Source organism: Heterocephalus glaber, unplaced genomic scaffold, assembly GCF_053883595.1.
Source record: "Heterocephalus glaber isolate CG9 unplaced genomic scaffold, H.glaber_assembly_v1.0 deba00001593, whole genome shotgun sequence".
Lineage (NCBI taxonomy): Eukaryota > Metazoa > Chordata > Mammalia > Rodentia > Bathyergidae > Heterocephalus > Heterocephalus glaber.
The window spans coordinates 10,531,454-10,558,244 of record NW_028258368.1 but is presented as its reverse complement, the minus strand read 5'-3'; the positions used below and the strand labels follow the sequence as shown (position 1 = coordinate 10,558,244).

The 26,791-nt window shown below is 44.6% G+C and overlaps 1 protein-coding gene across 7 annotated transcripts in view; it reads right to left on the bottom strand.

Moving 5' to 3' along the window:
• The window catches only part of Rps6ka2 (ribosomal protein S6 kinase A2), a 388,980-nt gene that overhangs the window by 85,357 nt on the left and 276,832 nt on the right, over positions 1-26,791 (bottom strand). For all 7 annotated transcript variants that reach the window (XR_015444055.1, XM_013076709.3, XM_021238007.2 and 4 more), the window contains 2 exons: positions 17,937-18,053; positions 11,689-11,770 (listed from right to left, as the gene is read on the bottom strand). Coding sequence is in view for 6 of the 7 variants with exons in the window: in XM_013076709.3 (XP_012932163.1) it covers positions 11,689-11,770; positions 17,937-18,053 (199 nt within the window). In the remaining variant the exon portion in view is untranslated. The remainder of the gene's footprint in view (positions 1-11,688; positions 11,771-17,936; positions 18,054-26,791) is intronic.

Sequence of the window (26,791 nt, the reverse complement as noted above, 5' to 3'; positions counted from 1 at the left end):
AGAGCAGAGCACTGTATTCTGAAGTGAAGAGAGTTGCTGAGCACTTTTATCTCATAGTTTTATATTCATGTCTGTGACTCAATGTCTGGAATAATGAAGTTCTGAGGTTCTTTCTCTGACTATGGTGGTCTTGTGTGAGCTGTCTAGAAGGCCATTTTACAGGGTTAGACCTAACACCCTCTCATTGGTGAGTTAACATCGTAGTGATTTGGATTCTGAATTTCTGTCAAGGTAGTTTTGCTTTTCCATGTAGATGAACTGGAAAATGGGCCACAGGGTGGCGAATTTGAAGTTGTTGACAATAGAGTGGAGGTTGGGACATGGCTTCACATTCATTTTGTAAACAGTACAGCTGAAAGGGGAGGCCATAGCTCTTGCCAATGGCCTCAGATTCCTGCTGCCTCCCACCTTCTCCCTGCCCACCCCTTTCCCATTGCCACTTCACAGTCTCTCTGTACTGCACTTGGAGCAAAGAGCTAAGGAAGGGAGAGGTTAGTACTGCAAACTCACCCTTTCTTGTGGCCAACCAGCAGTATGTAGGAATAGGGTGATGTGCTTGTTAGGTTGTCTGCTCAGCAATCTGTGCCTCTCATTAAGAGGGTGCCTATCCCTGGCCTGAGACAGTTGGAGCACCTTTAGTTTACCTACTCTGAAGGGCTTGCTTTCCTTCCCTGGAACATGTGAGAGGAAGTATTTTGCTTTCCCTCTGGTGGGCAGGAGATGTAGACACACAACTAGGACCAGTGACTGGAAACTGTCTCTTCAAAGTTGGATGCTAATGCCTGAATCTGTCTGATTTAACAAATATCCTCATTAATATGTATCATATGTATATTACATCATATATCATACTATGATGTGTCAACTTAGCCAGGCTAAGGGATACCCAAAGATCTGGTAAGCATTCTGAGAGTCTAGTTTTTTTTTTTCAGTACTGGGGCTTGAACCCAGGACCTTTATACATCATCCTTGGCTCCTTCCTCTCTGATTCTCCTCTCCTCTCTGCTTCTTGGCTGCCATGAAGTGAGGAGTTTTTTTCTTCTGTGCCCTTCTGCCATGTAGTTTCTGTCTCACCACAAGCCTAAAAGCAGTGGAGCCCATTTTTGGATTGGGTCTTTAAATTTGGGAGGTCTGATCTTTTTAAGTTCTTTATAGATTTGAGATAGTAGACCTTTGTCTGAGGAAAAGCTGGTGAAGATTTTTTCCCACATTGTGGGTTGTCTCTTCACACTGCTGGTGGTTTCTCTTGCTGTGCAGAAGCTTTTTAATAAGAAGAGATCCCATTTGTTGATTGTTTGTGCTAGTTCATGGGCAACTGAGGTTTTGTTCATAAAATCTTTTCCTACACCGATGTCTTCAAGAGTTCTACCTAACCTCTGTTCCAACTGGTTCAGAGTTTCTGTTTTAATATTTAGATCTTTAATCCATTTTGATTTTAGTTTAGTGCATGGTGAGAGATACAGGTCTAGTTTTAATCTTTGGCAAGTTGAAGCCCAATTTTTCCAGCACCATTTATTAAAGAGGCTATCTTTCCTCCAGTGAGGGTGTTTGGCTCCTTTATCGAAGATAAGATGACTGAGTGTGTCTGTTGTTGTTTCTGCATCTTCTAATCTGTTCCACTGGTCCTCAAGTCTGTTTCTTTGCCAGTACCATGCTGTCTTTATCACAGTAGCTTTGTAGTATAGTTGCAGGTTGGGGATTGTGATACCCCCTGCCATGTCTCTGTTACCTAGAATTGCTTTTGCTATTCTGGGTCTCTTCTTGTTCCAAATGAATTTTTGGATTGTTTTCTCAAGGTCTATGAAGTATGCTGCTGGGATCTCAATTGGAATTGCATTGAATCTATATAGCAGTTTTGGAAGTATGGCCATTTTCACTCTATTAATCCTTCCTGCCCAGGAGCAGGGGATGTCTTTCCATTTTCTGATATCATCTTCAATCTCTCTTTTCACAGTGATATAGTTTTCAGAGAAAACTAGGTATTTCAGTTTCTTGGATGCTATTGTGAAAGAAATTGTTGCCCTATTTCTCTCTCAGTTAGTCTGTTGTTCATGTAGAGGAAAGCTATTGATTTTTGTGTGTTGACCTTGTATCCAGCTACTTTACTGAATTTGGTTGTTAAGTCTAGAAAACTTTTGGTGGAGCTCTTGGGGTCTTCTATACATAGTATCATGTCATCTGCAAATAATGACAATTTGACCTCTTCATTTCCTATCTTTATTTCTTTTATTTCTTTCTGTCTAATTGCTGTGGCTAATGTTTACAAAACTATATTGAACAAGAGTGGTGATAGTGGACATCCTTGTCTTCTTCCTGATTTTAGTGTGAAGGATTTCAGTTTCTCAGACAAGGAAGTAGAAATAGCAAATAAATACATGAAAAAATGTTCAACATCACTGGTCATTCGAGAGATGCAAATGAAAACAATGCTGAGATTCCACCTCACCCCAGAAAGAATGGCTGCTATCATGAAATCAACCGATAGCAAATGCTGGCGGGGCTCTGGGGAAAGAGGAACCCTGCTCCACTGCTGGTGGGAGTGTAGACTGGTGCAACCGCTGTGGAAATCAGTATGGAGATTCCTCAAAGAACTAAGACTGGAAGTCCCATTTGACCCCGCTATTCCACTGCTGGGGATCTTCCCCAAAGAATTAAAAGAATCATACCACAGTGATATATGTGCACCCATGTTCAGAGCAGCACAGTTTGTGATAGCTAAAACTTGGAAACAGCCCAAATGCCCATCAACTGGAGACTGGATAAAGAAAATGTGGTTTTTTAAAATAAAATGGAGTACTATTCAGCCATAAAAAATGAGAAATTAGAGACATTTATAGCTAAATGGATGCACATTGAGGCGATGGTCTTAAGTGAAATAAATAGGACACACATGTATAAATACCGAATAGTTTCTCTGGTGTGAGAAACTGAAAGTGTAAATAAGGACTAAAATGTATAATAGGTAATGTGAAATAGGAGGAAAAGGGGCAAAGGGGAAGGAAGTGGGAGGGGTAGGGGAAAGGAAAGAAGGGTATGGAATTAATATGAGAAAATGGAAAAATAGGAACAAAATCTTTGTAAATAGGGAGGACTGGAGGGGTTGAAGGGAGGGCTGGGCAAGGGTGAAAAATAAGAACCAAGAGAGACTATGTAACGGTGCAAATTTCCAATGATGAATGTCATTATATTGTATTCCTAAAATGTACCAATGATTAGAATGAATAATCGATAATGTAAAACAGGAAGAAAAGGTCCAAAGGGGTAGGGGTATTGGGAGGGGCAGGGGAAAGGAAAGAAGGGAAAGGAAAAATGATGAGAATTGAAAAAATGGAAAGAAAGTCTTTGTAAATAGGGAAGGGTGGAGGGGGTGAAGGGAGGGCTAGGAATGGGGTAAAAATAAGAACCAAGATGCATCATGTAAAGGCACAATTCCCAATGAGAAATGTAATTGTGTTGTATACCTAAAATGTACCAATAAAAGAATTTAAGAAAAAAAAAAAAAAGCAGTGGAGCCAGCCAACCATGGACTGAAACCTCTGAAACCATGAGCCAAAATGTACTCTTCCTATTTTAAGCTGTTTTAAACTGGGAAAGTAAATTCCTTGGCTATTAAATATCCTAAGTGTAATTAGCCAAGATGTGGCTTCCTGAAGAGTAATTCAGGAAGTCTGATGCCCAGGTACATGGGAGGCCCCAGGTAGAGGGCAGCTATCATAGGATCAGCATAGGATTGGCTGTCACCATCTCCAAGCAACATGATTTTGAACTGAGTTTTGCTGCTTTGAGTTGAGTTTTCCCACTTGTAAAATAATATCATTTCTCCCACTAAAAAGAAAGGAACCTTTAAATTTGCCTCATATTCCCTTCACAATCTGAAATTATTCAAAAGAAATCAAAAGAAATAAATGAGGTAGCACAGAAATACAATCTGAACTCAGGCAGCCACTGAAACTTGGTTTTGTAGTGAGTCAATGTTTTCTCGTGAAGCAACTGGGCTAAGAGAGAAACAAATACAGAGGTGCTGGAAATAACATTCTGGGGGACTGCTGTGGGCTGAGCCTGAACATGGTGCTTCATCTCCTCCCTACTCCCTTTCTCCTCCATAGACTAGATAGACCCTGGATAGCACGGGCACAGGAGACAGTTACATTATGTATCCTTCCTTGTTCCCTTTCTGTGCATGCCCCGATCACGAGACAATCATGCTACATTCAGCCTAGGCCACATAGCACTAGTTACCTCACCTTCTCTTCCTGTTTGTCTTACACTATAGATAAAGATTGCGCTGGACCCCAGGCGGCCATTAGCTCCTGACAGGCTATGGCTCCACCTGGTCTCAGCTTTCAAGCATAATCTTGGTGTTTCTCATTTTTCTTCATCTCCCACTGCTCTCCCTGGCTTTGGACCCCATGCCACGCAGGTCGCGGGAGGGGATAGGACCAACTGGGCTAACTCTGATTGAGGACTGCTTCAAGATGCTATAATCAGCAGAACTGTCATCAATACATGTGTGTATATGAGTCACTACAGTCAGTTCTGCATGCCCATTGTGTCTGCAGAGAGAGGCAGTCAGTGAGAGGACCGAGGGACAGCTGGCAATATCCTGATCAGGTCCCCCTCCCCTTGCTGATGTCCCTTTGCTGACATCCATGTTGCCATGTGACCTGCTCAGCCACCAAGAAGCCCAGGTGAAAATATCTTAACTGCCAATCCATGATTTCACCCACTTGAACAAATATGTCTGGCCAGAAGGGCATTGTTTTCTTCCACAGTTGACAGGACATAGCCTCCCTCCTTCGAAGAAGGGAATGCATATCACCTCTGGGCTGACAAAGCTGACTTGTAGGGAAAATAGTTGGATATTGAGGAGGCATGAAAACACAGGTAAATCCCATTAGGAGACAGGAGTGGGCCTGTGGTTTCTGCTATAGTCCTGGTCCTCGTGAGTACTTATCATGTTCTTTAATCACACAGACTCTTCTTAGTGTGACAACAGCTTAACCAAGACAGAATTCTTTCTAACAGATGGCAGTTCACGTTCAGCCAGTCAACCAAACCTAACTAAAGAAGGCCTAGTGTCACCCAATAGGGTCTGAGGAGGTCCCACAAAGACAAGATGGGGACCTAAAATTGCCTTATGGAATAGGTCCATCAACTCTTGTCACAGATGTGTCAGTGTGAGGCACAGGCAGATTTATTAGTCAGGGTTAGAAAGTAAGCAAAAATAGAGAAAAGGCTTCAGCATGAGAAGCTGAAGGAGGTCACAGCTCTGATGGAGAGGATCAGACTGGCTGATAACAAAAGAAGATCAGCTTTTCCACATTAGCTGGGTGGGAAGGTGGGGGAGGGTTCAGATCACCATCTCAGTTGTGCTTTGGCAAGACAACTCCCAGACAGTCCCGATTGCTTGAGAGGGTACTCTGGTCCCCATGGCATGATAATTTCCTATTCCCACCATCTATCAGGAAAGCTCCATGTTATACGTGCTAGAGGCACAGAGGAGATTTAGGATTTTCTTGCTCCGCTCAACTAACTTAGATCCTTGGGAGTGGCCACAGGCAGCAGCAGTTTGTGACAGTCCTCAGGCAATTCAGGTTTGCAGCCAGGTAGAGAACAACCATACAGGACCTTTCCTAAGGCAGGTAGCAATCAGACGTGCTCTGAGACTGGTCCCAGGCTAGGAACCTCATGGCTCAGCAATGTACAGCATACACCTGTCAACCAGGTTACTTTGCAGCATAGTGCAGGGAGGTTGCCTGAGGAATGGCTATATTTGGAACACATGATACCAAACTGTTACCTGTGATCACTCTATCCAGTCATGAGTAAGGAAACTATGAGTTTCAAGAAGCTGGAGATTTTAAAGCGTCCTTAAGCAGCCTCATTCCTTGATGAGTGTGAGGTGGGAAAATGAATTGGGAAGAGCGTTGAGCTGTGGTGGGTAGTGGGCGGCCATACATGCCCGCCAGCTCCTTCTTCCTCAGCTGAAAGCAGGTGACATCCCCTCAGGAAGGATGTGTCATCTCTTTAGAAAAATGAGGGGGCTGTGCTTGACACCCCAATCTCATTTAAAGGTAAAATAGAGCTATCAGAAACTATTATCCTATCCGCGATGCCCATGCCGAGTTAAGTGGACTCCCACTGACAACAGTCCCGCCCGCCACATGACAATCACCCACGTTTGTTAGAAACAATCTGGAGTTTTAAAATTATTTCCACAAGCTCCCACCCCCTTTTCATTTTCCCTTTCCAAAGTGATGGCATGATTCAAGTGCCTTACATTTTCCCTTGGGTGGCTGCCTGTACTCCTGGAGTTTTGTGCTTGGCGAGCAGGGAATGCAACTGTGGTTGTTGGTTACAGTGCATTCCTCTGCTCTCCACCCCACTGTTCAGGGTTATTAACTGGCTACTTGAATAACTCAGGTTAATGAGACTCAGAGGTGTTAGAGCTAAAACTTATGTAAATGTTCCTTTGAGTAGACTCTTCTTCCACCCTGTGGAGGTGGCTCAGGTCGGGGGTGGGGGGTGGGGGTGGGTGGATGACTTCCCCAGGCTAAGCCTGGGCAGAGGACACCAGTCTCCTCCCCGTGTGACCTCTGCCTCGTGGTGAGACCCTGTGGCTGTCACATACAGAGCCCTGTTTTGTATAAGACCTTTTTTTTTGGTACCAAGGATTGAACTCGGGTCCTTGCGCTTCCGAGGCAGGTGGCGGAACCACTGAGCTAAATCCCTGGCCCCAGAGCCCTGTTGTGAAGCCCTCTTTTCTCTTGAGAAAATGAGCTCCAATGAGATTTCTAGAAAAAAATACCTATTCCTTAGTGATGGCCCATTACAGAAAGCTAAAATGGCATAGAATATAAAATAACATTTAGTTTTCAAGCTGACTTTGAAAGGAACACAAAGAAATGTAATATTTTTCCATTTTCTATGCTCATTTTCACAATATGAAAGCAGTTTTATGGTTTTTCCTACCCCGCACATTGCCGGGTGTAATGTCCATCTATCTGTGCTTCCTAGGATCAGAGTGACCTGTGCTCAGGTATGTGCTTCAGGGAGGTCATTCCTTGGTATGCAATGGGTCACCAGGTCAGCAGAGGAGCCATGCCTGGTCAGGAGAGGTAGGTGGCCAGGATCTGCCAGGCATCCAGGTCTCTGAGTCCCCAGCACTGAGCTCTTGCCTGCTGTCCTATACCATATTATGGCTATATCTCCAAAGTATTACCAACTTAAGGAAGACTCTTAGGACCAAAGCACTGTAGAGAAGGTTTCTGTGGCTGGAACTCTGGGTCCTCCTCAGTGTCCTGAGGGGGGCTCCTCTCCTGCCACCACCATGGCTGTCACTCCATTGAACAAATCCATGGGGATTTTCATGGGGGCAGCAAACAATGAGAGAGTTCATTCTCCTTGTGGGCCCTGCTAAATGCTGAGTCCTTGATTAGTGTGGCCATAGGTAGTAAGGTAGCTGAATTGGTGGAGTTCCTGGCTCTTGTGTATCTAATGAAGGAGCCGACCACCAAGGCAGAACTGCTGTCTGCAGTCACTAAAAAGTATGAGCTTCATAGAAATCTTCCAGTGCATGCGGCCAGTCTTTGGCACTGATGTGAAGGAAGTGGTCCCTCCCTGCCACTCCTATTCCTTGTCCCTACCCTGGGGCTCATCTTTGATGAGACGGTGGGTGATATTTGACCTGGGTGTCATCTTCATTCAGGGCAACATGCCAGTGAGGAAGTCACCTGGGAAGTGCTGAGTGGGATGGGGTGTATCCTGGGAGGGAGCACTTCATTTAGGGAGAGCCCAGGAAATTCATCACTGAGGATTTGATGCAGGAACAGTATCTACAGTATCCACAAGTGCCTAATAGTGATTCTCCTCAAGTTGCTGTGGGGTCCAAGGGCCCACACTGAAACCAGCATGAAGAAAGTCCTAGAGTTTTGGGCCAAGGTCAAAGATATCACCCTCAGAGCTTTTCTTATCTATCATGAGAAGAGTTCAATTCCCAGGGCCAGTGTAGGGGTGATGCTTAGGGCCAGGACCTGGGCCAGGGCATATTCCAGGGCCACATCCAGCAGCTTCTCCTATTCCCTGTAATTTCTGAGGCAGATTCTTCACTTTGTGTTGGCAAAGAGCATTCACTTTTCTAAATAGTGCAGATGCAGAATGGGGATTGGGTAAATTCAGTAGATAATATTTTTGCATTTCTGTTCTATATGGGTGACTAGAAGAGTTTCTTTTTGATATTTTTTCACATGTTCTTCCTTTTAATAGAAGATTTAATTAACTTCAAGTTGTAAAGACTTTTTGTTTTTTGTTTTTTTTTTTTTTTATACAATGTCTCATAATGTAGTTCAGACTGGCCTTGAACTCACTATCCTAGGCTGGCCTGGAGCTCACTGAGATTCTCCTTCCTCAGCTATGAGGGAGTGCTGGGATTATAGGTGTGCCCAGCCCAAGCTGTAAATTTTTAATGGCAGTGGTCACAAACATACTTATACATTTTAAGAGTTTTCCTAGTTTGTAAAACAAATCGTAACATCTTCCATTCTATTTTGTGATCTAGAACAAGATAACTTGTCATTGTTATAAAAGCTTTCTTGGAAATGTGAGGAAAAAAATGAAGTTTACATACCCAAGAATATTGTTCTAGAATATTTACAAATTATACTACAAAAGTTCTTTACATTACAAAAAGTTTTTGTTGTTGTTTTTGAAAATTTGAAATACAGAGCATAGGGAAGACAAGCAAAGCTACTATAATCTTGTAATTCAGACAAAGCCACAACTTTTATGTCTTCTTCCCTATGAACATGAATCTGCCTGCCATGCATTGCATGTGTGTGTGTCCCACTGGTGGCCCAAGGCACTCAGGTGCCCAACAATGCCATGCTTAGCCTACGGCACGGCTGCACCTCTTGCTGATTCTGTATTGGACTGGAATCTCTGGGCTTCCCCTAAATTCTGTAGCAGCCTGTTCTGAGGAGCACTTGGGATAGACCATAAACAAATATGAAAGTTTATGCATCCAAGGAGACTGAAACCTGGAGAAGGCACGCTTTACACGTAAGTTAAGAGGTTAGGGTCAACCCCGATGGAGTTTAGCAATGGTTAGACACAGAAGAGCTTCCTGGCCCCTGCCTTAGCTGCACTCCCAGGCCCAGGGCTGGACACGCCAAGCTCACCGTGGGTTTCCTCCTTCCTTTCTCCTTTTCTCCCTTCCAGCCAGGAGGGTGGAGCACACTGAGGGGCAAGAACTGGGAGTCAGGGAAAGGAGGAACTGTTCAGGTTACTTCCCAGACTCAGCTGGGGTTAACACAGAAGCTGGACAGAAGCAAGAGGGGTGAGTGGCTCCCAAGACCAGTCCGATTGTAAGAATGGATGTCTCTGCTTCTACTGACTTTGTCTTCACCTGGGTTTGAGACAGTACATTGCCACCACCACCACCACAGTCAATTTTAAGACATTTTCATCATCCAAAAGAAGCCCCAGACTCATGAAGAGTCACTGCGTGTCTCTAACCCCCCACCCCAGAAGCCACTAACCTAGGCTCTGCTTCTCAGGGTTCACAGGTTCTGAACTTTCATACAAATGGAACCACACAAAGTGTGCAGCTCTGTGTCTGGGTTTTTTCACTCAGCACCCTGTTTTTAACATCCACCCACACTTCTGAGAGTATCACAGATCACACTATTTTCCCTTTCCAGTTGGGGGCCATTTAGTTGTCCCCACTTGGGGCTGCTGGGAATTGACCAGTGCTACTATGAACATTCCTGTACACTGTTTGTGTAGATATGTATTTTATTTCTCTTAGTTATCTAGGAGGGGATAGCTGGGTTATGTGGTAATCTGTTCTTAATCTTTTGAGGAATTTCAAGAGAAGTTTGTTTTTTGGGCATTCAGATGATCCTGAGTTAGAAAATGTTTAATATAATCTGTTTCAATGAGACAACTTTTAAGTGATTCTTTCATTAAAAGTTGGGTATAGAAAGTCAAAAGTTGCTGTATTTCTTGTGCCTTTTCATCAACAAAGATTCTGTGAAATAATACAGCCATGAGTATCTTGGAATATTGTGTTATGATAAACAATTGTAGGAGCATTATTGTTCAATAAAAAGGGTCAACTCTGAACAGCATAGCTTAAATTATGTCACTATTGGTGACACTTGACTAAAAACTCAAGTCCCTAAAATAAACTAGAATGCCCCATAAGTAGTTTTTAGGTACATGAGAATTACTGGAAAAACTTGATTAAAAAACTACGACTCACTAGTCTGTGTTTACAAGGACCTCTCCCAAGTACACACAGGTGACTGATATGGTTCCATGCTGGCCAGAGTGGTTGGTGTTTGCATTTTCTAACCATTAGTTGTGCTAATGACGCCAAAAAGATTTCTCTCTTCCATGGAAATAGTCATCCATCTTTTAATCCTCGGCTCTCACCTTCTAACTCCTGGGATTCCTTCACTTGGAAGAGTTCTTTCCTCTTTTGTAAACCTAAGATTTTTAGTCTGTGTATATTTGATCCATGCATTTATTGCTGTATATTATTAGTTATATGTGGATCTAAATATATATCTTATTTACCCAGGTGGATAGCAAATGACTTGAAGGCAGAGAATGCCATATTTCTTGTATGGCTCTCCTTATTGCTGCTGAGGGGATTGTGTTATAAAGACTTAAATGACTAAATCCTGGCTTCAGTTGACATCTTTAGCCTTATGCAGCACCAAAGGCTTAGCCACAAGCACTTATGCTCTTACCAAATAAGCTCCACTCAGGGGGAAGGGCCCCATCCCACTGGTCCCTCCCAAGCTGGGCTAGGTGAACCCCATCTCGTTTGCCACCTGTCAGGCTTTCCCTCCCTGCAAGCCCCAGAACCACTCACACATGCCAGCTACATCATCTGCAGGAATCAGGCCACCTCAGCCCCTTGTTCCTACAGAGCTGCCCTCTGCAGCCCCTGCTCCTGAGTGCAACCCCTTGTGACCCACGTTGTTCTCTTTGGGGGCAGGGCGGCATGTGGTGCAGGTGTGTGCACTCATCCATCTTGTCTATGCAGGTGGGATTTCCACCCTGCCCAACAGAGAGGACAGGGCTGATCAGAGCAGAGTAGGTGCTGGGAAGTTGATGCCCTCATGGGCCCGACGGCTGTGTACTTCAATGGTGGCTTTGGGCAATGTCTTTATTTTGACCCTGTGTTTACTGCTTACACCTCATTTGGTGCATGGGAATTCTGGGAGACTGGAGCCCAGTTGCTGAACTGAATTTCTAACTCCCAGTCATGGGGACAACAAAGGAAAGTGCCACAGTTGTTAGTCATGTCCTCTGTGAAACTGAGCAACCCAGTTGAGCCAATGGAATCAGGCTGTCTCACCATACAGTCATAACAACCTGTTTCCCCTTTGCTGCTCTTTTCCCCAAACGGCTCTCCACAGTGGAACATGTGTAGGAAACTGGTATTTATGCAATATGGCTCTTTACTGAAAACTGTGCAGATTTTGCAGGGATATTTTAAATATCCAGGGAAATGTTTACACTATTTACCATCAATCAGAGAGTTATGTGCCTGGTACATCCCTTTGGAGATAGCTTCAGAAATCATGAACACTGAGGAATCAATGATCTCTCAAATAACAGAGTGGAGACTGCAACAATGTGTTTCAAAAGCAGCCAACTCCTTCAGGAGGTCCTTACCTTTCAAGGTGGCTTTCTTAAGGACCTTCATCGCATATAGCTGGCCAGCATCAGACCCCGTGACCTTCCTCACCAGGAACACCTAAGAAGCAGAGAACATTTGAAACTGATGAGACTTCAGACTCACTGTTCCTATTGACTAACAAGGGGACACACAAAGGTTTAGAAAAATTCCAACAACATAAATGCCATAGGAAATCTGAAACTCTCTTCAGCATCTAGGGTGCCAGGAAAAGCTTCCTCTGATTTTCTGTAGTTCCCTGAATATTGTCACGTTTGTAGGAAGAACTGACTGTTTTTGGTACCATCAACCTTCTATTTGAGGCCAGTTGTATCACCCCTCCCATTTTTGAAACTTTAGAAAAACAAAATATTTAGAAGTTTTAAAGGAGATAATTTATTTTGTTTTAAATATCCTTCTATAAATCCTGCATCCGGGAAGACACCTCAGTTTAGTAGACCACACAGAACAGGCTGTACTCAAATGTCAAGATATACTAGTTTGCCCTCATTTGAACTTTCTTTAGTCCAACTTTAGCTAGGGATAGCTTAAGTTTACAGATTGAGTTAGTTTCTGAGAGGGTCTTAAAATACTCATGTGGCTATTTGATGCCACCATTAAAAACCATTATTTTTTCTGTAAAACCGAAAAGAAAGGGGAATTGACAGGCTGAGTTTAAAGTTATCTTAATGATTTCTGAACAAAATCAGGAAAGAAACAAATCTAGAATAATCTTTTTTTACCAATAGAAGCAAAATGTGCTCACCTGACAGGAGTCTGGTGAAGCAGTGGATGGAAGTGGGGTGTGGGGTGTGACTTGGAGGGTGACATTACATTTCTCCTTTCTGAATGTCTCCTTTATCAAGCCTCAGAAGCCAGAGCACTGGCCTTCCTCCATCCATGTTGGGGTACTCTAGATCCATGCAGACTCTGTCCCCAGCCAGCCACATATGCAGAGCCTTTGTGAGCCCAGCACTTGGAGGGAGGGTGGCAATCTCTCCCTGCCACTGGCAGAGAGGTGCAGTACATAAGCCCAGCTCCACTGGGCTGGGGGGAGAATTTACAGGGCACAGGGTGTCACCAAGACACACTGAAGTAGAGAGCAAGGAGACGTGTGGCCTAGCATAGGAACATGCATTCATGGAGCCTGAGCATCAGTTCCACATCTACACCAAGCATCACAGAAGCCATTCAGCTGCCTCCTGACCCCGGTGGTGCCCCTGCCTGTTCCTGAAATGCCAGACAGAGACAACAGACAAATAGAAACAGGTTCTCTCTCTCTCTCTGCATGCTTGCCCCCCCCCCAATCTTTCTTTAGAGACAGGGTTTTGCTAAGTTGCCCAGGTGAGGCTGGCACTTGTTATCCTCCTGCTTCAGCATCTCAAAATGCTGGGATTTATAGTACTGTGCCATAGTTCCTGGCTTCTTTAGGGATTTTGGATGTGCTGTCTCTCAGAATTATCTTTTCTGGAGATGTGTGGAGTGTCTGTGTGTACATATATGCACATCTCCACGGCTGGATACATGGTCATGAGCTGCAGGTGTGGGGGACAGCCTGTGCTCACCCTCATATGTACTGACTGTACATAAGATACGAGGCACCGAGTCCTTCTGCAGGACCCAGCGTCTCTGTTGCCCCCACAGTCCTGCAGTAACCCAGGAAGTTACTGCAGATAGGACATAGCTATCTTGGGAAATGTCCTGCCAGGCCAAGACCACTCCTTTGGTGTGTGGAGATGAGCTTCTTGACAGGCAGACAGAGACATGACAGCAGTGGTCAGAAGAAGGCAATTTTGCAGAGAGAAAAACATTGGTGCTTAACTCCTGAGTGTCTCTGTCCTGTGAATCATGGCAAAGCTGAGGGCTATGCACAATTTCAGTTTCCATCCGATGCCGAAATTCCATTTACTCCTCCAACTGTGCATGGAGTTTTGTGTATCCACTTTGACTTGGTTATTAGTGCTGTTGTGGCATTCCTGACCCTCACCCCTGATGGTACTGGGTTATTGGGAAGCAGGAGGCAAGGCAAGGAGCTTAGGAGGAGGGCGAAACTGAGTGAGGGAGTCCTGTGTTCCCAGAGGGCCATGCAGGCTGAGGATCAGCCACTGAGCACCCATCCCCTGACCTAAGAGGGGGCAGCCCTATGGGCTGAGCACAAAGAGGATAAAGCAGAACATTTGGCTGCACCTCCCTGTGGCGGTGGCTGTATGTACAGCATGGGTCACTGCTCCAGAATAGGTATCCTTGCTGCTGCCTGACCCTGGGTGGAGTCTAGCTGGGAGATAGAAGAATTCCTTCACTCTACTACAGTGAGGTTGATATGAGCCCAGGAGGAAGTGTCTTTGTAGCCAGAAGACAGACAACAACAACAAAAGCCCTTTCAAGAAGGGAGGGAGAAGGGAGAAAGTTCACAGAGGATGTGGGCTTGGATGGTCCAGCCTTTGAAAGGTCCACAATCGATCTTGTCTGCTTCCTCTTCACCCAGCCCCTGATAAGATAAGAAGGCGTTATGGCTTGAATAAGTCCCCAGAATTCATGTGCCAGAGTCTCGATTCCTAGTGTGGTGGTGTGGGAAGTGGAGCCAGATGTTAGGGCATGAGCATGCCTGCTGCACTCGAGGGTCAGGACCACTCTTTCAGGACCGGATCAGCAGATCTCTCTGGTGCCTTGGTTCCAAATATAGCCAGCTCTTTTGCACTTGCTCTTGCCCTCTTCCATGAGATGCCTTCTACCATGTAGGATGCAGCCTGTACAGATGCCAGGAGACCTGCTGCCCTTTCCTGAGACTTCCCAGCCTCCAGAGTTGTGAGCCAAATAAACTTCTATTTTTCATAAATTACCCTGTTTCTATTCTGTATCCGTTATAGCAACACAAAACAGACTAAGAAGAAGATATGACCATATGAATTCAAAGAACAGAGAAAGCCCATTCCTCTCAAGTTTAAACTGAAAGCTACATCCACTTGGGCAGTGGGCAGCTACCAGTTATGATTTAGTTTAAACAATGTCAAATTTTGCATAGATATTTACATAACCCCCTTTCCCTATTGTATTTCAGGCTTTACAAACAGGGTGCCAGATAGCGAGGGCCACTTATCTGTTTAAAAACAGGAACAATCCTGTCCTGTCAGTACTTATCGAGCTCCCATTGAGTGGCAGGAATTGCCTAGGTATTGTGACAGGTGGTCCCTGTGGGTGGCAGGGGGCCCAACAGGAGACACATGGCACCTTGAGATAAACGACAAAATACCGTCAATGCTTAAACAGGAAGTAAGTGACAAGTGGAGTGACACACTGGATCCACAGCAGGGATTTTGCTCTAGCATTACAGCACTGCTTCCCTCACTTGCTCTTTGGTCCCCCTCACACAATTTAGGAATTGATTTTGATGTAGTGAAGTAAGTTTCAAAACAACGCTGGCAATTTTAGTAAATGTCATCACTGGAACTCTAACACCTAACCCAGCTCTACATGCCACCTCATTGCATTTTTAGAACAGCTTCTGCAGCAGTGCAGCATTCCACACCACAAAGATGACGGTGACAACCAGGGCCTGGTGACAGACATGATGTCATCCCGCATTGCCCCAAGTTGTCAGGGATCTCAGTAATCTGAAAACTCACTACTTGACTCTCTTAGCCAACTTTTCAGCGCTCTCTCAGTGTTGGAATGTGGCAGGCGGTCTGCAGAATGCTCCATGGTGAGGCCTGATCCAGCGAGAGCACTTTCAAGGGCTGTTAGGGTAACAACCTCCTCCAGAGAGGGGCATTTAGAGATCACTGGAAGACCAGCCCTGGGTCCTAGGGATGCAGGGTCTGCACTTGCTGGGGCAGAGGCAGCAGGTAGAGGGTAGGCAGTAGGAGCTTTGCAGGATGGACATGCAGAGATTTCTTTCCCCTTACAGGTGACAAAGAGGATTGCTCCTGCCCAGAGACACAGTGTCTTTTATAGAGAGCAGGAATAAGATTGCATGGGGCAGCAGAATACATGGCTTTCCCCTGCTTGTCACTGGTGTTTCCTTTCTGAAACACTAATAACAAAAAACCCATTTCATTTGTGTGGACAAATATAATTTGTACTTGTGACTGCCTTAGTTCCTAATGTTGGCTCCAAACCCATTCCAGGCAGATTTGGAGTGAGGATCCCAAGCTCATCCTCTCTACTTCCCAGAGGCCAGGGCAGGTCAGTGCACTAAGAAGACATGACCTCACTCCCCAGGTCAGCTGTGGCTTAGACCAGCTGCCACAGACAATCTCAGAAAGCAGTAGTTGTGCTAGCCAGGTAAGGGTCTGGGGTCCAATGTCCTTGGGTGCTTCCTGTCTCCTCCAGACCATTATTCTCTCATTTATTCCCCGAATAACAGTGACATATGTCGATATAAGATTAGAAGTTGCCAGGGGCTGGGAAAGAAATGTGTGGCGTGTCATGAGCATTATCATTCCTAGAGGATTCTGCTACACATCAATATTTCACTTGCTGTTTTCCAAGGAATGTCTCTTTAAAAGCAAAAGTAAAATTCAGAATTTGAAATTTGCATGAGGGACTTGGGGAAGCCTTTTCTCCTGTCACTTTTAATATCCAGTTCTCTGAGCAGGACATTTTGATGGGTATTTCTTGTTCAGGCAGGTCACTGACAGGACACCTGGAGCTTCAGTCTGATTCCAGGGAGCTCAGGAAGCAATTTGTGTCTTCCTGGGACCAGGCCCTCAGGGGTGTGGCTTTGGGATGGGGTTGCAGCAGCCACAATATCACAAGAGATAGTGGAGCCTGTCAGTCACAGCCCATGGAGACACCCCTGGTCATCACCCTCCTCCCTGGAGTGAGCACAATTTACTGACATGTACTCACTTAGACTGCTTTGCTCTCATGGAACAAGACCCAGGCAATGCCCTCTAAGGGAAGTGAAGGGGGAGGACCCTTGTCTGTGTTTTCAAATCAAAGACAGAATGGTTCCTCTTGCACTTTTTCCTACTTTTCTGATTAATAGCAAGACATTCCATGGCCACCTTAAATGGGCTCTGTCATCTTGTTTTTAGTAATGGCTGTTTACATCATGAGAAACTGAAATCATTATTTCATTCTTTCCATAAAGTCCACATGGACTATATTAACAGCCATTTTTATAGATCAAAAATGATTGAATACTAATACATTCTTTATCGCATTCACATGTGGAAAAGAAAAAAATAATTCTACCTTATAAGTTTAACAAAAGATAAATTCTGCAAATACTCAAAGTTATGTGGTCTGTAAGCAATTATCCAGAACATTAACATACTCTTAATCCTGTGCTTGAATCAAATTGGATTGTATCCAGGTCCATTTTGGCTGAGTCATGTGAAGAGTGAGGATATTTGGTTAAATGTTCACGAAAACAGTTAGAGATCCAAGGTTGTCCAGCTCACATTAAAGAATGGCTGGCTTCATGGTGCTCTAGGAATCAAGTTGTCAGAGCCTATGTATATTACCCAGCAGTTAACACCAAGGATGTAGAGAAACCACCTATGACCTGGAATAAGTCACATTTTGTAATCAAAAACCACTTATTGACTTCCCATTGTGTATGGATGTGGCATTAAATGAAGAATCAACATTTATCATTTCCTGAAAGGAATTAGCTTTTATTGCTACAATTTGGAGGTGAAAAAAGAAAAGAAGCAAGCAATTTTAGTGTACAAATGTATCTTAGGCAACTGCTAGATGGGATTCATGTCTGTTTAATTTACAGCATTATTATCAAAAACAGGTTACATTATCCTCACTTTATAGATGAGGAAACTGAGGCTTTGAGAGGCAAAATAACTGTAGCTGACATGGAAGTTGAAAAAGGAGCCAGGCTGCAATCCTAGCCCCTCTGACTCCCAAGTGACAGACATGTGGTTTAATCCAGAGAAGCATTTCTCCTTTTCTCTTTCTCTTATTTTTTTTCTTTTGAAAAATAGCTATTGAGGATGTACTTTTAACAATGCATTGGCTCATGTTCAATACCGTACTCCTCTGGTGACAGACCTAAGCCCAAAGAAGCCAATAGAAGAGGGGATAGATGAGCAATAGCTTTGAGAGCACAGCCCTGTGGTGATGAGATTCTAGCTATGCACCACCTGGTCATAGCCCTGATGTACACAGGTTTCAATGAATGGCTGTGCCAAGCAAGGACCTGCAATGTTTGGCCCATCAGGCTCAGCCCAGGTATCCTTTATGTTCAGGAATAAGACTCACTCTGCACAAATCTGAGAGTTTAACCTACCTTTCCATAAGATCCTTGTCCTAAAACCTTCAACAGTTCAAACTGGGAAGGGTCTGCCTTTTCAAATCCCTCCTTTACATGATGACTGATGTCGATCTCCTTCACAATGCCTTCCTCCTATAAGAGAGCAGGGACACACGGTAAATACATCAGGGGTCCCTCCATCCACCATGACTCCCCTCCACTGAGGTCCCTATGAACTGGCTCTGCTGGGGACTTCCAGTGCTTGATCCTGGAGTCAGCCTACACAGCTTTGTACCATCATCTCCAGCTATGTGAGGCATTAAGTGTCTCTTTCTTCTAGGGACTTCTGTCAGTTGGTCTGACCAGTGCCATAGGAGAACGGAAATGTACTCTCAAGGAAATCCATTCTGTGTCTTAATCGTTTGGGCAGGAGTTTTGGTGGGGATGAATACAACAGCTACGGAACAACATGAGCCCAACTCATGTTGTTCATGAGTGCTTCAGCATCAGAGGGCATGGACCGACTCTCACAGTGAAGTCATTTACAAAATGCAGATGGCTTATTCCCTTTCTCCTTCTCATTCACACTCTCCCTGATATTTTTGACATAGATAATGTGAAAAATGCTTTCTTGCCATCCTACAGATTATATTTCAGAAACAGCAGTGAAGATTTTCTGCCAGGCTGGAAATAAGATTTCTCCATAGGAGAAAGAACCCTTCATCTTTAAGCTAAAACCTTGACAGACACTGCTACGAATTTTCATCACAGAAGCTCTTGACCCAAAGACACATGACTTCACTTGTACAGAGTAGGCAGGCTCTCCGCCTCAATATCAGCACTTGGGAGTGGGGAAACTGGAAAGCAGGTGGTGTGCCCCACACCAGAGCCCAGCCATTTCCCGAGTCCAACCCTATGCTGCTTGGAGAAGCTCCCCAAGCAGCCATCTCTGGCTTTTCCTGACCTCCCACAGTGTGGGCCAGATGACAAGCAGGCAGTGAGGTGCTGGGCAGCATCAGAAGTCAGCGCCCAGGAAGTGCACACCAGGCCTATTTATAGTCATTCTTCTGTTCCTTACAAAAACTCTGAGGTGGAGATTTCCTTCCAGACTTGGTCAGGCCAGAGCTTGTCCTCCAAGCCAGGACTAACTTTAAAGTCACACACCGCTTCCCACAATTTCAGTGCAAGAGCAAAGATTTCAGTTGAAATCCCAATAGTCACCACAGGCATTACAATGTTTGGAAAATGCAGTTAGTTACTTATGTCCAAGTAACTTCCTACCTGCAAGAGCAGAAGAGGGAGAGGATGTGTAGTTTTTTCTGGAATCTCCATTCTGACACTTACAGGAAATATTTCTATTTCAGGGACTATTTGCCATGTTTGTAAAAACACTTTTAAAATTTGTAAAAGCAAACAGTGAGTACTGTCTCATTGTCACTACTTTTTGAATAAAGAGATTAAAAATAGTGGAAGCGCAGCCACCCAACAGGTGCCAAGATAAGACTGTAGGTTTGGGATGTCACCTCTGAGGACACTGAGTACTAGAATGCAGTCTTTCTGGGCCTGCAGGACCACATGGTGCCAGAGCTTCTGTGCCGAAATCTCTCAATTTACAACAGGGAAGAAAAGTCACGGGGGACGTTGGAGCTCTGTGTGTCACTGTGTCTGTGAGGAAACTGCAGGTGACGGAATTCTCACTAGGAAAACAAAGCCAACAGCCAGGCTCAAAAAATTCCCCAAGTCCCTCTAGAACATACGCTATCTTTCCCTGCCACTGACCTACCAATGGCAGGAAGGGATGGGAGATTATCTATCATTTAGATAAGAAAAAGAAACTTTTCTGTCACAAAACAATGGCTTGAGATTGTCCATCCTCTGCCTACAGGACTGAGGCGGGCAGGGATGTGAGTCAGCCAGAATCCTGGCCTTCTTCCTGAAATAATTCCAGCCACACAGCTGTGTTAATGCAGCAACTGCGTCACCAGGAAGGTAACAATTCATCGAGCACACTCCAGTGATGTAAACACATGGGCAACCACACTGCTGAGTAGAATGTCATACTCAGTAACACACGGAGTCTGGCTAGGGGTCGGGGAGAAAGTGGCCAAGGACATGGTTGACAAGAAGTTCAGATTCTCTCCTTCCTGAAGTGGGTTTCACAGCATTTATGTTCTGAGAGATTTCCAGATCATTTCTTCTCAGCAGCTCTTTTGAAAGGCCAGAGGGTCATAGGTGTGGTAAACGAAGTCACAGTCCCCTGGCTGCCTTTGAGGAACACATCCTCTGACAGGCTTGCCCAGCAGAGCCTGTGGCATCCAGGCCAATGCCTAGCCACAGATCAGGAGCCTGGTCACATTCAGCCCCTCAAGATTCCCACCCACTTCCCATGTTCCTGGCAGGCCAAACGCTCAAGTGGCTTCACACCAACTGAAATTTCTAAGAACATCAGCCCAGCATCCCAGGTGCCCTCAGCTTCTTGCAACCTTGGCACTCTGACCTCCATTTCAGCCATTCATCTTCTTGAGTTATGGCCCTAACATTTCAAATCAAAGGTTTAAAGACAAGTCTCTCATGGTGCTTCAGCTGCAAGCATATTCACATTGTGGAAGAAGAAACAGACTCAAAGCCTGTATATAATTTTACCTCCTAGAATGGCATTTAAAACTCCAGATTTCTCCTCTGATAATACTGCAGTAAATTAACTTCTCCTTTAAAATCAATGATGTATCTGGGTGTGGTGGTGCATGCCTGCAATACTAGCACTCTGGGAGGCTGGGGCAGGAGAACTGAAAGTTCAAATCCAACTTGGGAAAATTAGTGACTTAGTGAGATATTGGCTCAAAAAAATAAAAATAAAAACGGCTGGGGATGTAGCTCAGAATAAAGGGCCTGGGCTCAATCACCAGTACCACAAAGAAAAACAATCAATAAGGTCTTCAACAACAAAGGATCTCAATAGAAAAAACAAACCTAGAGGGCTATACTTAAGGTTTTAGAGTTCTGCATTCATACTGATGTTTTGGCTTGAACTTGTGCGAGGTCACCTAACTTTGTTCCTTTCTCAAGAACTAAAGTGAAACAAATGGTCTGGAGCTGAAGGCTACCCATGTGGACTGCAGGCCATGTGAACCAACAGCAGCCTGGAGAACAAGGGGGCACCTCTGGGCAGGCTGCTCCTACCTGCCTCTGGCATCCTGTGTGCTGGGTCATTTCCTGATTACTGTCTTAGAAGGCAACTAGAATAAAAATATTATTCCTGTCTCATTTTGAAATTGTATTTTCCTTTTCTCTTTTGTGAGATTGGTCATTATATCTAGAACTCGATGTGGGTTTTAATTGCCATTCCCTTAGGAAAATAAAGCCTATTTCTAAATCAGCTGCATACATGGCACTAGGCATTTGGATTTTAACACAGTGCTTGTGAACAGTATTTTTAAAAGTAACTTGAGAGATGTAGAGAGAGAAGCTGGTTTCATAATCAGGGGCTAGCTCCACAGCAAAGATTCCAAAAATTTTGCAATGTGAGAGATAGAAACTAGAGATCCAGTTTATACAATGTCCATATATGATAAAATGACTTGTGACGATGAATTTTTCAAATCTCAGCTGAACAGTGTTTGAAATTCTGACCAACTTCAGGGCCCATCAGCAGACCAGAAATTTGCCCAGAGCCAGCTGCCTGCTCAGACTCTGCTTTCTCCGGCCACACCCCTCTCTCCTTTAGGGGATTTCCTCTGTTCTGAGTCATCTGTGATTCATGTCATTAAAAGTATAATATTTATAAAATCTCAATACAAATTAAAAGTTGTGAAATAGTAATAAAAAGCCATAATAAATGAATTTAGACAAGTGTTAGGTTTATTTTTGAAAAAAAGGGGCAGAGGTCATTCTAGAAATTACCAAATCACACATAGGAGGATATCAATTCCTAGAAAAATGATAGAATGTAGTATGTGTTGAATGTTTAAATTAAAAAATTTATTATGGTAAAAGACACTGCCATTAATCTCCCTCCAAATACTCCCCCTTACTTCAAATACACTTAGCCCTTCGTCCTTGACACTTTCTAAAGCAGTTCTGGAAGTCCTCTTTTGTGAGTGTCTTTTCATAGCTGCCACAATATCCTGAAGTGAATCAAAATGTCTACAGCAATTTCTTTCAAATAAAGCCATTATGGTTTATCCTCTTTCAACTTATTCACCAGACTTGGCACTGTGCAACTGCTAGCTTTACCCCAAAGTGAAAATGAACATAAAAGGTAAACGTTTTGTTTTTTTCTTTTATTTTTTAAAAATTTTAAGTAGCTATGTTTATTATTACTTTTTTCCCAGCAATCTTGAAAGAGGCAGAAGTGTGACACTGAATTGAGTGAGACGAGCATGTGGTTGGGTTGGCAAGGAGCCTACCTCTTGACTCAGGCCACTGGCATGTCAAGGAATGGCTGGTTCCACAGCTGAGCTGTGTTTACTCTTTTGCTTCAAGGAAAAGGGTTTCTTGAGGGAAGAACTTTGCTTCCAATAATGATCTATTGGGATCTCGCTGAGTGACATCTCTCCTAGGAAAGGTGCTCAGTAACTTGAACTCATCCCATGGAAATCCTTTGGAAGCTATGAAATTAAAGACAATCTGGAGCTTATTGCTGGCTAGGAAACGTCACTCCAAGGTGTCTGGATCTGAAGTTTGCGTACAGGCTCACCATTTTCTTCCTTTGGCTCTGGAGGCAGGGCTTGTTCTAAGGAGAATCTAATGGTCTCATGTTCCTCTTCTTGCTCTTTGCAAATCTGCTCCAAACAAAACTGTTCTGCCATCTCTCTCTTACGAGCTTCCCTCTTAGCCCTGTCAGCCTCAAGTGAAAGATGATAGGCTTTATCTTGCTCTCTCTTTACATTTTCTCTGGCTTCACGTTCATCCTTGTCTTTTATATCTTCCTGTTGTTGGGCTGAGAATATCTCCATTGCAGCCAGGGGTCTCATCATCAACTCATCCACTGTAGTGTTACCTTGTATCACATTCAACACTTCATTAGATGATCACTTTCCCATAATAATTAGGGAAAGTGGAAAATGATAGGGTTTTTGAGTCTGAACAGTTTGCACAACAACACTGCCAAAGTGTTTATTGCACATTTGTCTTTTGGCAGATCCCAAGCCCAGGTTATAAAATTTTGACTCAGAGAAGAAACAATGGCACAAAGCACAAAGCATTTGTGAGTAGAACACGTTGGTTAGTACATTTTCATCGTGATGGAGGTAGATAGCAAGAATCTTTCTATCTCAGTCTTTGAGGTAGAAGGCCTCTTGAGAAGCAGCTTCTAATGAGCCAATAAAAAATACAGGATGGCAGTCACCAAATCTTGAAGAAAACTCTGCTGTAAATTGTAATAAGCCATCTCCTTCATTTTTTGTGTTTTCTGGCATCACTGGAGATTTGCTCTGTAAATGTTTTAAATTGATTCAGGACATAGAGGCAGCCATGACAGCACAATCAACTAAAGACATTCACAGCGAGAAGCAGGTGGCCATGAGCCTGGCTTTGGTGAGAGCTTAGACCTTCCCATGGCTCAGCACATCAAGAGGCTGACTTACGATAAAAGTTCAAGGGTGGAACACACAAGCCACTCTTCCATGGAACAAAATGTGACATGCTCTCCCAAGAAAACACTGGTCTAGTGATTCTCAACCTGGCCATGGTGCTCACTGGTGCACAATGAGCCCAGGGAACTGGCTGGAAATGTAGATCTCAGGGCTGGACACCAGGCAAGCACTCTACCACCGAACTGCATCACCAGCCCTCGGACAAGGCCCCCTTGGTTTGGATTCTCTGGACAGGGATCCCTAGCTATGACCACAGCCATTTACAACTGGTTTCTACCACCAGGTAGAAACTGGGCTGTTGCTGAAACATCAACCCCCCTGGGTTCCCATATCATGTGTCAGATTTAGTGGTCAGATTCAGTCCCCCGTGACTCTGAACGCCACAGACTACCCTGGATTCTAGGGCCTTCTTTCCTCCTGGATTCCAGACCCCCATTCCTCTGCTTCACGGTGGTTCTTTCCTAATCTGCTTGTCTGCTAACTTCACCCTTCCCAGGGTTCAGTCCCTTTTGCCTCCATGCATTACCCTCTTGGGGCCCCACTTTGTCACAGGTCTTTTCCCCTCGCTGTGATACCATGGCTGTCACATCTCCACCTCCAGCTGGAGCCTTTCCCAGATCTGTAGCTCCAGAGGCTGGGCATGGGCAAATGTCCTGAGACACATGTGTGCTGTGTGAGGCGTGTGTGAGGCATGTGTGTGCACATGAAACACATACATGTGTACTTGAGGTTTCTAATTTGTGCAGGGTGGCCAGAGGGCAACGGGGGGTGGCGTGGAGACAGCCCGAGTTATGTCACAGGGCCCCCTGGCCCAAGCTCAAGCTGCATAGGCAGTCACTCCAGAAAAATGGGTATCTGCTTGTCTTCCTCCTGTGGGCTCTGGCTCTCACCAAGGTCTTGGCCTGAGTGTGCCTAACTCCCAGACTTACAAATGCATTTACGTAGTTTTAAAAAGCCCTTATATCCAGCATTTTTGTTTTGAGTCTGAGGGCTGGTCACACCAGCTGTACCGCATTGCTGGAAATTAAGTTTCAGGGAGCTTTGATAGTGGAGAGAAGACCTAGTGGGTAGCTCCTTAGCCTCCTCTAGAAAGCAGTGAGGAGGCAAGCTAGCCTGAGAGTACAGAGGTGCATCCACGGGAGGGATGCTTCATCCTTGCTCTGACTGGATAACTTGAGAGTCTGAGGTCTTCATTACCAGTAAAGCTTACTGTACCAATACACACTGTGGCTCACTAGGAACAGCCTCCAGGAGGCTGTCATTGTACTTATTATTCCTATAAGGGAAAAATAACTAGATCTTTGAACCATAGACTCTAAGAACCAAAAGGAGCCATCTTGTTTTAGATGGGCTGGGCATCTTGTTCATGGAGCCAGGTGTCCAAGCTACAAGCAGAGTTCCAAACTCTTGGTGCAGAATCCACACGCTAGGCCATTAGGCATCTACTCTGGCCAGGACCTAGGGAATGTTTGAGATGAGGGCCACTGAGCTCCACATCTTCTCTGCTTGCTGAACTCCCCATCTTCTCTGCTTGCTGAACTCCCTTTCCGTGGCTCCCTAAACCTCCAAATGTGTACCCTTTCACTGGCAATAGTAACATAACTTGAAGTCACAGGCCCAACTATACTTGTCCAGTGCATTTTGTGGAAAACCCTTTCTGCAGATGGTGTCTTCACCATCTCCAAAAGGCTTCATCTGGGCTGAGCCACTTGGTACAAACAAGAGCTAAAACAAGGCTGGTCACAGGGGCACCTGCAGGATGCCAAGTAAAACAAAGATCTTTTATTTCAGAATAGATCTGCTACAGAATCATAGGAGGACAAAAAGCAGGTAAGAGAGGGAAGGAAGGGGAACAGGAAGGGTTGGATGAAATGTCAAGACAGTAGATAGAAGTTCTGAAATTTCAGGAGGGTGACACAGTACACTATGTAGAAAGAACAGAGACATGATTGGCTATTTGGCACCCACTTTCCAGCCCTAGTGATGTTCAGTGGGTGCTGCAGAATTCTGGAGGGACTGGAATTGTAACCACATGGCTGAGCGCTCTCTTCATCTACTTGCAAAAGATTAGGAGCACAGGAGTGCTCACAGAAGTCGGTGCGAGTATGACAGGAAACAAGAGCTGTGCCTATGGCCTTGGGCTGAGGGCTCCCTCTTCAGAGAGAAGTCTTAGTGAAGCCACTGGCCAAGGCTCCCATTTCACCTCAGCTGAAGGCACCATCCTGTGATATCACCACATCGGGAAAACAGCCCTGGGAACAGAACATGAAGACCAAGAGAAAGCAGTGCCAACACTCTTTGCTTTCTACTCAAACTTGAGTCTCAATCTTCTTTCCTCCCTGACCCCAACTGATTTTTGTTATTAAGGCAAAATAAATCCTGCCCTGTCCCATTTTTTCAGTTTCTGCATGAAAGCTCTACCCTCCTCACTGGCTCTGTCTTCCTTTGCCCCTGCTGATAGTCTGTGCTCCTCAAACTGTCTTCCTTCCACCCCTCTGTGAGCCTCAGTCTGCTGGTAGTTTCATCAGTTATCACCTATGCAATGGGGCCCTGAAAGCTGGGGTTCTAGCAGATGGAGCCTCATTTATGCCTTTCCACGGTAGGCACCGCAGAGCAGGTCCTGACACCCAGGAGGGACTCAGAACTGTTGCTGGGGTGGGCTGATCCTCGTCAGTCCTTAAGTTCCCAGCTTGCTGAAAAGGCAACATGCTGGAACATTGCCCTGAGACACCATCACAGTGGTGCCTTGACAATTTCCACCTTGCCTCACTAGTTATACCTCCAAGGATGTGCTTTATAAAGAATCATGTCTGACCTAAGGAGGTGAAAGAGTTGTTATCTACTGACGTGGATTTGTTAGCATGCAGGGAACAATTTCCCAAGCACTTCAAAGCTGTGTGTGGATGGGAAACAGGAGCCCCATAGAAGCTTCCTATGGGAAATCTGCTGCAGGGCAGGAGATGCTGCCCAAGGGGCTAAACAGATCTGAACTCTTGAGCACAGTTTTGAAAGTAATGCCAAGAAGGAACCTCAGACAGCAGCACCGGGGCGCATGCCTGCTATGCACAGAACGGGAAATTACTTAGGCTGATATGTCACTCTAAGGTAGAAAATCACACTTTTCTTTTTCCCTGATTCTTGCTAAACATCTTTGTTTTGGCTTTGAGTATGTAGTAAGAATCTTCACTAAGAGTTGAGAGAAAACTGGTAACATAGGTTCTTAAGTCACAAATGACAAACCTATATAATGGGAAACTGCATGATCAGTATAAGGAAATTAATGTAACATTCCAGTGA